General features: G+C 35.0%; 1 protein-coding gene across 2 annotated transcripts in view; it reads left to right on the forward strand.

Moving 5' to 3' along the window:
* Positions 1–13,526, forward strand: part of LOC123519081 (V-type proton ATPase 116 kDa subunit a1-like) — a 62,466-nt gene that overhangs the window by 13,439 nt on the left and 35,501 nt on the right. The window contains exon 5 of one of the 2 annotated variants that reach the window (XM_045280269.1): positions 10,025–10,128. The exons of the other annotated variant lie outside the window; for it this stretch is intronic. Within the exon in view, the coding sequence (XP_045136204.1) occupies positions 10,025–10,128 (104 nt within the window). The remainder of the gene's footprint in view (positions 1–10,024; positions 10,129–13,526) is intronic. 2 annotated transcript variants of the gene reach the window in all.

A 13,526-nucleotide genomic window follows, 5' to 3' on the forward strand; every position in this document is an offset into this window, starting at 1 on the left:
ATATCCATACACTTAGATTTGCAGCCCTTAAAACCCACTGGTAAGTGTACAATACTCTAGACATACTCCTTCATATACAGTATTTTCCTTAATTTTGAGAAGTAGATCTTGATGTAATAAATATATTTGGAGAGTTTTGATGACAATTAGCAGTGTTTTCAGTTAATATTAGCTAAAAAGCTATCATCTTTTTGGTTCCAACAAGTTTCTATTTAGGTTGCTGCTTATTTCCATCTAGTGTGCAGTATTGGTAGAAATGTGAAAAAATTCTAAGATATAAGACTTCTTGATCTTTATATATAGTCAGTAGACTTGAAAATGGGAAATATATATATATATATATATATATATATATATATATATATATATATATATATATATATATATATATATATATATATATATATATATATATATATATATATATATATATATATATATATATATATATATATATATATATATATATATATTTATGAAGTATTAGGAAAATAGCTAGGCAAAGAAAATATTAAATGCTGAACACATGCAGGAAATTACATTGCCAAGCAGTGCAAAGAAAGAGAAGAGAAAATGTAGGAAATTATCATATATTTTATTTTCTATGTAAGAAAATTTAAGATCCTTAGTTTAGTAAATTTAGTACACTATACTAGCTTTTTTTTCCAATCTATCATTGATGTCAGTTATTTGTAGTTGTAGAATTTGCATTCATCCTTGCTTTTTATCATTTTTTAATTTATTTTTTTATTTATTTATTTTTTTTTTTTATTATTATTTATTTTATTTATTTTTTTTTTTCAATTATTTCTGTAATGCATCAGATTCTGATAGATCATTAGCTCTCAGCCTCTTGGCTCCCCTATATCCAAGGTATGTTGTCATTGGTATGGATAGATTAATCTCAGGAGTTTCTTTTCTTCTGAACACACAAGAAAAGTAAGTGTAATATCTGCTTACCCTATTGCCTGTTACCATACTTCTCTACTCACCATGTTCCTTGCTTACTTCCTGTAACTGTTTTTATTTATTGTACATCATCTTCTTAAGTTATATAACAATACAATATCTTCTGTCCTTACCATTGGTATTCTTCATGAGTTTGTTGTTCATTTAACTTAACATGATGTTGGCAGTCATTATATTTCAATAGTTCTATAATTTGGCACAATTCTGACAAAGCCAGAAGCTATCAAAATAATAATAATGTAAAACTAAATACAGGATCATGACTGTGGACTTGGTGGTTGGATTGCTTAGAGGGGAGGTGTGGTTGCAGAAATAATATACAGAAATTCAGAAGCTTAGACAGTGTTGCTGGGCCATTGAGGAAAAACATTAGTGATGAAACAGGATGCTGCCGCCTCTTTTTTTAGCATTCCCTGAGGAAAGTGCAGTGGTGGCAGCTTATTCACTCAGAGTCCAGAGCATATATATATATATATATATATATATATATATATATATATATATATATATATATATATATATATATATATATATATATATATATATATATATATATATATATATATATATATATATATATATATATATATATATATATACATACATACATACATACATACATACACACACACACACACACACACACACACACACACACACACACACACACACACACACACACACACACACACACACACACACACACACACAGGTAACTCAATTTACGCGATAGATGCGTTCCAAGAGGCATCGCGTATATCAAAATTTGTGTAAAACAAACATGTAATTCTCATAAGAAACAATAAATAATAGAGGGATGCGGGATGTAGTCCAAAAACATTCATACAAAATACACTATTTATTTGGCTAAATTAACATGTTTTTATTATTTACCATTCTATATAATAGAAGTGTATCTGAAATAGAGGAAAAAGCAAGAAGTAATAAGAGAAAGCAAAAAATAATTAGAGAAAACAACAAAACAAAGAATACGTAAACACAACACTCACTGCGTCACTGTCTTCACCATTCACACCACAGTCAGTCACCATCTTCCTCTGAGCTTTATCACTTTATCAAAAATCCACCTATCAAAAATAACCTCACATGCAGAAGAAGATGAAGGACGTTTTGGGGCCATCTTGGTGAATTATAGGCAGATTGAAGAGATTCCGTCTGTACTCAGTGCTGCCAGACTGTAAATGAGGCACGAGAAGAGCGGAGCTCCCACCTATCGGCCAGCTGCGTAACTCTCTGACGTGCAGTTTGAAGTTGCGTCTGGCGTTCAGTTTGAAAATGCGGATGGGCCAAATCGCGTATAGGCAAACCGATCGTGCAAATTAAATTAAATTAGTATGATAGGGGAATCGGACGTAAACCAAAAAAAAAAAAATAATAATAATAATATTTTTTCAGTCATGCTATAACAAAAACATGTAAATCAAACACGCGTAAATTGAGTTACCTGTGTGTGTGTGTGTGTGTGTGTGTGTATATATATATATATATATATATATATATATATATATATATATATATATATATATATATATATATATATATAATATATATATACAGGCAACCCCCATTTAACAAAGGTTCACACAACGATATTTCGCTATAACGAAGGTTTCATTTTACTACCATCTGCTCGTTTAACAAACACCAAACTCGCTTTAACGAAGTTTTATCCAGGTAGTTTTTTCCAAATTTGAAAACCCCACCGTATCATGCAAGCTGACAGGCTTTTGGATACACCAGGAGCTGCTGGTAGTAAGGCCTGCCTCAGGAGAAATCCTGAGACACCTGTAGAATAAAGATCAAGATCAAGCCTCTTGTGGACAACACAGGTGCTGCCAGTACAAGGCCTGACTCAGAAGAAATTCTGTGTCACCTGTAGCATCAAGATCAAGATCACACGCATCACTCACTGCCCAGTCAAAACATAACAGCATCACCAGCAGCTCATCTTCCCTAATTCAACTTACCACCAAAACGCCCTGCAATGTGGCCTAACGTTCCTAAGAAGACCAGGAAGTGTCTTACTTTCGAAGTGAAGCTGGGTATTATTCACAGACAAGAGAGAGGCCACAAAACTAATAACATTGCTTGCCACCATCATGACTCCATCTACTGTCTACTATTTGCAAGTCAGTAGACTCTATTAAGAAGGCTGGTGAGACCGTATCTTCCTTAAAACCTAAAAGAACCACCTGAACTTGTGACTCTACAATGGATAAAATGGAAAGCCTTGTGGAAATGTGGTGTACATAAGTTTTGTATGGGGTACCATGATGCGCCCTTTATTTACATTCCACAGGTTGCCGGTTAGTGTCTTTCCTGTTTCACTCTCTCTCCCTTCATGAAGTTAAGATCATCAACATTATAAAGTTACGTACATACATACATTAATGTACATTATAATGACTTAAATTAAACTACCTAAATGTTTAACTTCATAATTTTTACTTTCATTAAACCTTTCACTGTACTATGATGCGCTCTCGCTTTGCTTACTCTCAATGGAAGTTCAAATCAGGGGTTAAACTTATTATAATCAGTTCGCTTAATGAAGTTTCGCTTAACGAAATGTTTTTTAGGAATGTAACCCCTTCGTTAAACGGGGGTTGCCTGTGTATATATATATATATATATATATATATATATATATATATATATATATATATATATATATATATATTCAGTGAACACTCAATATTTGAAGGTCTAAATACTCAAACTTTTCAATAGTCAAATGCAAAAGTTTGATTTAAAACTTTAAAAAAATACAGGCAATCCCCGCTTAATGAAGGGGTTACGTTCCTAAAAACCACTTCATTAAGCGAAACTTCGTTAAGCGAACTGATCATAACAAGTTTAACCCCTGACTTGAACTTCCATTGAGAGTAAACAAAGCGAGAGTGCATCATAGTACAGTGAAAGGTTTAATGAAAGTAAAAATTATGAAGTTAAACATTTAGGCAGTTTAATTTAACTCATTATAATGTATGTACGTAACTTTATAATGTTGATGATCTTAGATATATGAAGGGAGGAAGAGTGAAACAGAAAAGACACTAACCGGCAACCTGTGGAATGTAAACAAAGTGCGTATCATTGTATCACATACAAAACTTATGTACCACATTTCCACAAGGCTTTCCATTTGATCCATTGTAGAGTCACGAGTTCAGGTGGTTCTTTTAGCTTGCAAGGAAGATATGGTCTCATCAGCCTTCTTAATAGAGTCTGCTGACTTGAAAATAGTAGAGACAGTAAATGGAGGCAAGATGGTGGCGAGCATTGCTATAGTTTTCTCGCCTCATGTCTGAATAATATCCAGCTTCACTTCGAGAGTAAGAGATTTCCTGGTCTTCTTAGGAACGCTAGGCCACGTTGCAGGATGTTTTGGTGGTAAGTTGAGCGAGGGAAGACGAGTTGTTGCTGATGCTGTTAATGTTTTGAACAAGGGAGTGACTGGTGCGCATGTTGTTCACAAAAGGCTTGATCTTGATCTTGATCTTGATTCCATAGGTGTCCCAGGATTTCTCCTGAGGAAGGCCTTAGTATCAGCAGCTCCTGGTGTATTCAAAAGTCTGTCGGCTTGTGTGATATGGCGGGGCTTTCAAACTTGGAAAAAATTACCTGGATAAAACTTCGTTAAAGCGAGTTTGTTGTTCATTAAACAAGCAGATGGTAGCAAAATGAAACCTTCGTTGTAGCAAAATTTCGTTGTGTGAACCTTTGTTAAGCGGGGTTACCTGTATCTGATAGTCGAACATCCACGCACTGGCTTCCCCTTCTACCCCCACCAGTTGTGACGTGCTACCGCAGTCATGAGAATAACAATCTCCTGCATGCTATCTGTAGTCTTTTATTTATAAACTTACATTAACACTAAAGGCTTATTAGTGGTGAAAATATCTGGTAATCAAACAGCTGCACATTTGGTCATATACCAGTATTACTGTAATACTGGTATACTGGATGCCGGTGCACATCCTTATTCCTGCCGTGTCTTGGGAAAAAACAACAGCCTTCTGCATTCTGTCGGTAGTTTTTCATTCAGAAACTTGCGATGGTACCAAAGAGGCTTATTAGTGATGAAAATAAGGAATTTACTGAGAGTGCAAGTATTAGTGAGCCACATCCCTCTACTAGTGGATTCACAGGAATCACGCCAAGAGAAAATTTACAACGACGTTTTCGTGGATGGTGACTCATCCTCCAGCTACTTCCTTCCTGCCCACCCTTCTCCCCTCTTCTTCTAAGTTATCCATCACCAGCCTTCACTTATGTTATGTACAGTCATTGCAAAAAGTGCAGGGGAATCGACCAAAATGAACTGACAATTTTTTTTATGTTTTGTTTTCCACCACACGGGTGGACACATATCTGCCGACCTCTTCCGTATGTTTGTTTTAGAGAAACAAACAACTACGGAAAGCATAAAGAGGCAGGCAGAAGGCAGGCAGACAAAACATGCATAATAATAATGATTGTAATAATAATAGTAAAAATAATAATAATAATATATATATATATATATATATATATATATATATATATATATATATATATATATATATATATATATGCTGCTATATTTGGTCATGACGTAGTCCTATGGTAGTACTGTCGGCTCCCAGGAAGCACACCGCTCTAGCCAGCTAGTCTCCCGCAAATTTCTGTGAGGTGCGTGAGCGTCGTGTCGCGGTGATAATTATTTACGTATTTACTTATTTACAGAACTATTATTTACAACTATGGCTCCTGGTGCTAAGTGGAAGCTAAAGTTTAGTGATAAAAGTGATAGACAAGGCGGGTCAAGACGCAAAGTGCACAGGTTGGAGGTAGATCCTGACCCCGCTATTGTGACAACATCGTCACCCACGCCTGATAAAAACATACGTAACTATAATCAGCCAATATGAGTGAAAACACGAAAAACATGTGAAAACACATAAAACATGAGCAGTGCCTTACATTATGTAAGAATACACATAAAAGCACCTCCTCCGAGTTGCCACTACCACAATCTTCTCCAACTATCGGTTATTATTCTGAGACAACCATAGTGAGTAGAGCAATAAAACTTGTAGGATGATGCATTATCATGTCTACTAACAGCAGATTTTTTTCCAGAGTAATTTATAAGAGTTGATTTTTTTATGATAATCGCGGTAATGGGAGGGTGCGAATTTTGCGGCCATCATTCTTAGCGGGTTAACGAACACCAAACTCACTTTAACGAAGTCTTATCCAAGTGATTTTTTTCAAGTTTGAAACCACCGCCGTATCATGCAAGCCGACAGGCTTTTGAATACACCAGCTCCTCTTGTGGACAAAACGTGCACCACTCACTCGCCCTGTTCAAAGCAATAACAGCATCAGCAGTAGCTCGTCTTCCCTCGCTCAACTTACCACCAAAACGCCCTGCAATGTCGCCTAGCATTGCTAAGAAGACCAGGAAGTCTCTTACTCTCAAAATGAAGCTGGATATTATTCACAAACACAAGAGAGGCGAGAAAACTAACAGCATTGCTTGCCACCATCTTGATTCTATCTACTGTCTCTAATATTTTCAAGTCAGCAGACTCTATTAAAAAGGCTGGTGAGAACGTATCTTCCTTGCAAGCTAAACGAACCACCTGAACTCATGACTCTACAATGGATAAAATGGAAAGCCTTGTGGAAATGTGGTACAGTCAACCCTCGGCTATCGCGACTTCCGCTATCGCGTTTTATTGCTATCACGCACCCATGAAGAGCTGCTAAAATTTCATTATCGCGACCTCAGATGCCTGCTATCGCGCGCCCACCCACGACGTCATGGGATATCTGAGCGCTCATTGGCCAAAACCACCTTCCCGCCAAAATCAATTCGGCTGTCGCGTTTTCGGCTATAGCGCGGCTATTTCAGCCCCAATTGGGCGCGATAGCCGAGGGTTAAGTGTCCACAAGTTTTGTATGTGATACAATGATGGGCCCTTTGTTTAGATTCCACAGGTTGCCAGTTGGTGTTTTTCCCGTTTCACTCTCCCTCCCTTCATAAATTTAAGATCATCAACATTATAAAGTTACTTACATTAAACCTTTCACTGTACTATGATGCACTCTCGCTTTGTTTACTCTCAATGGAAGTTCAAGTCAGGGGTTAAACTTGTTATAATTGGTTCGTTTAACGAAGTTTCGCTTAACGAAGTGGTTTTTAGGAACGTAACCCCTTTGTTAAGCGGGGGTTGCCTGTATGTGTATATATATATATATATATATATATATATATATATATATATATATATATATATATATATATATATATATATATATATATATATATATATATATATATATATATATATATATATATATATATATATATATATATATATGTATACATATACAGTTGAGACTCAATACTCAAACTGAATTCGTTCCAAATGGCTATTCAAGTGTCAAAAAGTTTGACTATCAATACCTATGAATCTGGTCATTCGTTCTAATCTTAGCAAAACCTGGTTTATGAAAATTTCAATCTATTTATTTTTATAATTTTTTATTTGTACATACCGTAAGTGAAATCTGGTGATGGATAATCTAGAAGAGGAGGGCAGAAGAGTGGGGAGGAGGAGGGAGGTCGTCGGTGGTCGAGTTAGCATCCACGAAAATATCTTCGTAACTTTCTCCTGGTATGATTCCTGTAAACCCACTAGTGGAGGGCTGTGGCTCACAAACACTGCACTCACTAGATTCTTTATTTTCACAACTTATAAGTCTCTTTGGTGCCATTATAAGTACTAAATGAAAACTACCAGCAACACAGAAGAATGTTGTTTTTCTCAAGACTGCAGCAGGGCTAGGGATGCTCACTGGTTTTCAGTATACCAGAATACCAGTATTACCGGTAATATAGTATCAGAACAGGAGAATAGCTGTGGTGGGAAGGGATAGAACAGAGCTTTGTTTACAACCATGTGTGCAGCCATTCAATTACCATATATTTTCACCAGTAATAACCCTTTAGTGTTAATGTAAGTTTATCAATGAAAAACTAGACAGAACGCACAAGAATGTTATTCTGACGACCGTGGCAGCACATCTGGTGGAGGGGGGAGGGAGAGGCAAGGGAGCCTATGTTTACAACCATGTGTGTGGACGTTTGACTACCAGGTATTTTTTCAAGTATTAAATTTAACTTTTGCATTCAAGTATTGAAAAGTTTGACTAATAAGATGCTCGAGTATTGAGTTTCCATTGTGTATATATTGAGCAAAACTCATCATTGAATATTTTAAGTAAAATTTACTAAACAGGGAAATTGAGAGTTAGAGGTCCATCAGCTCACTGTGAGCCTGCACCACTGCTGCCACCATCATCCCTCTACAACCTCATGCTCTGTGGCCTCTCACCTAATTATTGATATTGTATTACACCAGTGTATAGTCTTTAAACTCCAGTGATTCAGGCAGTACACTACTTTACCACAAACTTCTCAGTCAATCATAGAAACCTTTTGGATTAAGAATAGTAGGTAAGCCAAGGAAGAATTCAAGGTTGCAGTTTCTTTTGGGCACTAAGGTGGACAGAGCCAAACTGGATAAACCAATCCTCCACCAGGCAGAAAAACATGACATGGTAGTTGGGCTGGCAGTTGGTGGGTAAGGAGCAAGAACTACAAAGCATCATACCATATTCAATGTCACAGTAAATCATTAATTATAGAATTTAGGATCGTTTGTATCTTGTATTAAATTTGAATTCATTAATTGAAAAATGCTAGTCAAAAGATTCTAATGTGTTGAATTACTGTTATAAGAAGTTTGTAGCATAATTACTCTGCATAGGAAACATTTTACTTGTAGGTTCAAGAACAAAGCCCATTAAGATTACTTTATAATAAATACAGTAATTCAAGTTATTATCAAGTTTATTAACATGTGCTGAAGAAAGGAACCCATTTAAGTTAAAAACTTTATTTTAGCTAACATTCACTGTTTCTCTTTCCTCTAAATTCTTAAAGTAATATCTAGCTGTGGTTATTATGAAGCTGCACTTTTCAAGATGCTAACTAACCGAGCTATTTTATTTAATAATGTTTTGTTGTTCATGTCTCATATCCTTCACATGTAAAAGAAAATATTAAGTAGATTCAAATGGCCAAGAAAATATTCCATGCAGTTTCTTACTGAGCATTTAGGCATGGTCCCATTGACCATGGTTTTATGCTACCCTGCAAAAACGTACCTGCACTGTGCATAAGATGATCCGAGAATATCCTTGGCTTCAGTGAAAGTTTCTTTATTGTCCCTTTCTTCATAGAAGTATATATATTTTTTTCTTATGTAGGTAAGTTCTTTCTAGTAACATAGAAGCACGCAAGTTTGCACATCAAGTGCAGGAAGTTTCCTTAGTTGTAGGTAACCAGACAAAAACCTAGGTCACTTTGCCCTCACCTGAACTATGATGCTTGGCTGTCAGTGACTGTATGGCAATGTCTATAAGCAGTTTTGTTAAATGTCATGCTATACACACTAAAATCATTGTTATTTTCCTCAGATGAATTAGCCATTCCTAGTATTTTTCATCCTCATTAAAGAAATGGGTGTATTCATATTCATGTTGAAGCAATAAACAGGTAGGATAACCTAAATGCTCAGTACAGAATAGTTTTACTGTAGTCAAATCTAAGAGTATGTAAATACATCTGTATACATATGCTATCATGAGATTAAGAATGCATGTTACTGTACACTAAAATGGGTGGCCACCTCAAGGTCTCACTTTCCCATTAGTCATGTGTGGAGTGAGCATGTTTCCACATTCCTTGGATGATACAGAATATAGTTGTCATGACAGTATTAATAATATTCACAAATCTAGGTGTTTTAGAAATAGCACTTTCTTCTTAAGTACATGCCCTCTCAGATATTGTGTATTGCCATTTATTTACTTTTTTTTCACAGGTTACTTTAGAATGTGTTTAATCATACAGCTTATTTTTTCCTAACTACATACATTTTATTTCACTGACTTCCCCAAACCACCATCACTGCAGGCTATGTACCCTCCCAACCTTCCTTACGACCAAGATGCGTTTTTTGATGAGGAACAAGTCAATCTACTGACCGACTCATCACTCCACCAGCTCAAGCATATTGGGTAACTAGCATAGTGGTGATGCATATGCACACTTCACTGGCTTTTTATTTTTATTTTATTTTTTTGTTTATTTATTTATTTATTTTTTTTTTTTATTTATTTATTTATTTATTTTTTCAAATCAATCACAGTCAAGCTACAATGAATTCAGAGGTGTATATACTGCTGAGTGTGTTGTGTGTTTGTGTGTGACAAAGTCTCCTTCAAGCAAGGTGGGAATCCTTTGTTTTCTTATTTTAAGGCCATAGTTTTTTTTTTTGTAATCAATAGATCCTTACAAAAAAAAATATTAGTGTGAAGAACAAATGATTTTTACAGGCATTACTTTCTCAATCATTATCATTATCACTTTCCACATTTTTGCTTACATTTCTGTATCTTTGAATCATATCTTGATATTATTTTGTGGGATCACTGAGAACATTTTCATCTGATGTTGCCTCAAAATGAAAAAGTACAGCATTAAAGTTTCAGTTGCTGATGGTGTGAGGTAAGTTGAAATTCTGAGAATTTGTTGACAGCAGTCTGGGGTTGTTGAATTTATTTTATGCCTCTTTTATTTCAATCAGTGAACTTTTCTGCAAAACAGTAGTGGAGTTATGCTTACCAGCATTGCACGAAATTTGGTTCCCCCACCCTTTTTGAACTATAGAGCTTCGACAAGGGTAGAATTTTGTTTATTATGGAATGCATGGGCTTTTTCTAAGTTTACATGACTTTTGATTAGAAAAGTCAATAAAGCATCTGCTTTAGATCATTTTATATATTATGAATCTTTCTTACCCAGGAATGCCATTAGGCCATAAAATATTCTTGATTTATATTTGATATTTTAAGACCAGTAATCTTTGAAAGGATTTTTATACTAGATTTTTATTATGTGCTCTTCATAGCTGTGGATATTTATATATATATATATATATTTTTTTTTTTTTTTTTTTTTTTTTATTTGGGTACCCATAACTGAGAAGCATAAACATTTGTGATGTTATTGTTGATCTATAATATGAATGCACAGATGAATTTACAGCATACAGTAACGTGTTGCATATAATTTCTTGATGTATTAAGTACATAAATGTGTATATATTGGATCTTTGCTTGTATGACTATGTATATTATGAAATAACAGTTTTTTACCATGATTTTTATGCACTGTAGGTAAAGTATACAGTACAGTGTTAGATGTGTGATTTTGGATGAATATATTCAAGATGTGGGTTAGGTTCAGAAGCTCTTCTTGCTCTGCAATCATTGTGCTCAGTGCAATTGCTTGAGTCCAGCTTCTGTTCTAGTGATTCAGCTTACTTACCAGTAAGTCTGCCATCTGTTCTGATAAAGCTATTGTTAGTTGTAAACATTGTAAGTCAAGATTTGATAAAGGTGATGCATTGTCTTTTGCAATTTTTTGCAAACAAATGACGTTTATGCATTCTTGGATATCTTGACAAGTGAGTGTTTTGCAAATGCCAGTGGCTGTAAGGAGGAAGGAAAAGGATACAGCCTGGTTCATAGTATTAAAGATTTATGCTACCATAATAACTAGTTTAGTTGATAGTTCCACCAAAAGCTTCTTCATAGTAATATTTGTGAACATTAATGGAGACACATATGTAATGGAACACACATGTATTTTGATATTGAACACCAGGATTCTTCTGGAGAGCATTGTCTTTCAAATTAGAAAAAAAAAAGTTTAGCAAAGACAAAGGGGAGACATGCAGTTTGCAAGATGAGAAGAACAATCAGCGTGACAATAACAACTGAAGGCAGCAAAAGATGCAAATTATGGCAGAGAGCTAGAGGCTGAAGACAGTTTATTAGAGAAGATTTGATGAGACAAAATGCTATTGAGTTCACCCTGTTCAAGAAGACAGTATGTAGAGCAGCATATTGTATACATATATGGGCATATAAGGCACCTATCTACAGTTGACAGTTGGAGATATGGTGAAAAAAAAAAACTTGCAGTGACTGCTTAGAATGTCCAGTTTCATCAAAGCTTTTCTTTTAGCAAGAAATGAGATGTGAAATGTCAAATTTAACCTTTTTGATGAAGGACAGTAAGAACATAGTTTGTAAATGTAAAAGCAAAGGCAAGATTCTTTTATTGACATTGTTTTATATGTATAACCCCAGGACGTCATGTTTTGTTATGGCAAGCATGGCGTTCTGGATGTGTTTAATTAACTAACTGGGCATGTGGTTTTCCTGCAATGTTCAGAAATTGTATCTTAAGTAATAGTGCACACATGCCCACACCATTTTATTTGCATATACAGTATATATGTGTATATATATATATAAAATAAATAAATCCATTAGTAGATAAACTAATTAAATTTAATGTAAAAGTAGTAATAATAAGGAATGTAAAACACAATAGAGTTGGAGATTTATCAACTTTGAGAACAGTTTGGCAACCTTTTTACCAAATTGAAGTTCAAGAGAAAATAATGCTTGGGGAGAAAATTATGAATATCTGTAAATTTTTCCATGTATGCATAAGAGGACACTTAGTGGTTGTTTTTAGTGAGGAAGAAAGAAGGCAGTCATATTTTTGTGTTCACCGCATGATTCAGATTACCCAAGGTGCTCAGTTTTGAGACATACTTGTATGAATAGAGACATGTACTCTAACTTATTCTTACCTATCTTCAGGGTACATAAAAAATATACTTTATTGTTAATAGACAAACTTCTGTGGCTACAGGTGTCCTGTAGGATGGCAAATAGCTGTGAGAGACTACTGCACACACAGGTTTCATTGGTGTAGTTGCAGTCAACTACATTTATGATGGATGAATCATCAAAATCATGAAAAAATCCTCTGATACCGTGTGTGTGTGTGTGTGTGTGTGTGTGTGTGTGTGTGTGTGTGTGTGTGTGTGTGTGTGTGTGTGTGTGTACTTACCTAGTTATATTGTACAGGGTTCGAGCGGGACTCATAATGTCTTGTCTCCATATCTCCATTTATCTAGTTTTTCTTTAAAGTTATGCACACTATTGCTGTAACAATTCCATTATCCAATGCATTCCATTTTTCCACTGTTCTGTCTGGAAAACTGTATTTTCCAATATCTTTCACACACTGCTTTATCCTGATCTTTTCATGTCCTCTTGTCCTTCCATCTTCTTCCGTCAACAGCACCAGATCTTCTTTGTCTATTTTTTCAATATCATTTACTATCTTATACATTGTTATTAGGTCCCCCATTCTCTTCTATCTTGTAAGATTGGCAGTCCCATTTCCTTCAGTCGTTCTTCATATGTGTGTGTGTTAATCTGTCTCATAAGGTAAATAACAGCAAATAAGTTAAATTGCATATCTTAGTTGTACAGCATGTTGCTAGTTATGTGGAACATGAACTTGAGAGAAAGAAAGTTTTAAATTATTT

Source organism: Portunus trituberculatus, chromosome 44 (assembly GCF_017591435.1).
Source record: "Portunus trituberculatus isolate SZX2019 chromosome 44, ASM1759143v1, whole genome shotgun sequence".
In the NCBI taxonomy this organism is placed as follows: domain Eukaryota; kingdom Metazoa; phylum Arthropoda; class Malacostraca; order Decapoda; family Portunidae; genus Portunus; species Portunus trituberculatus.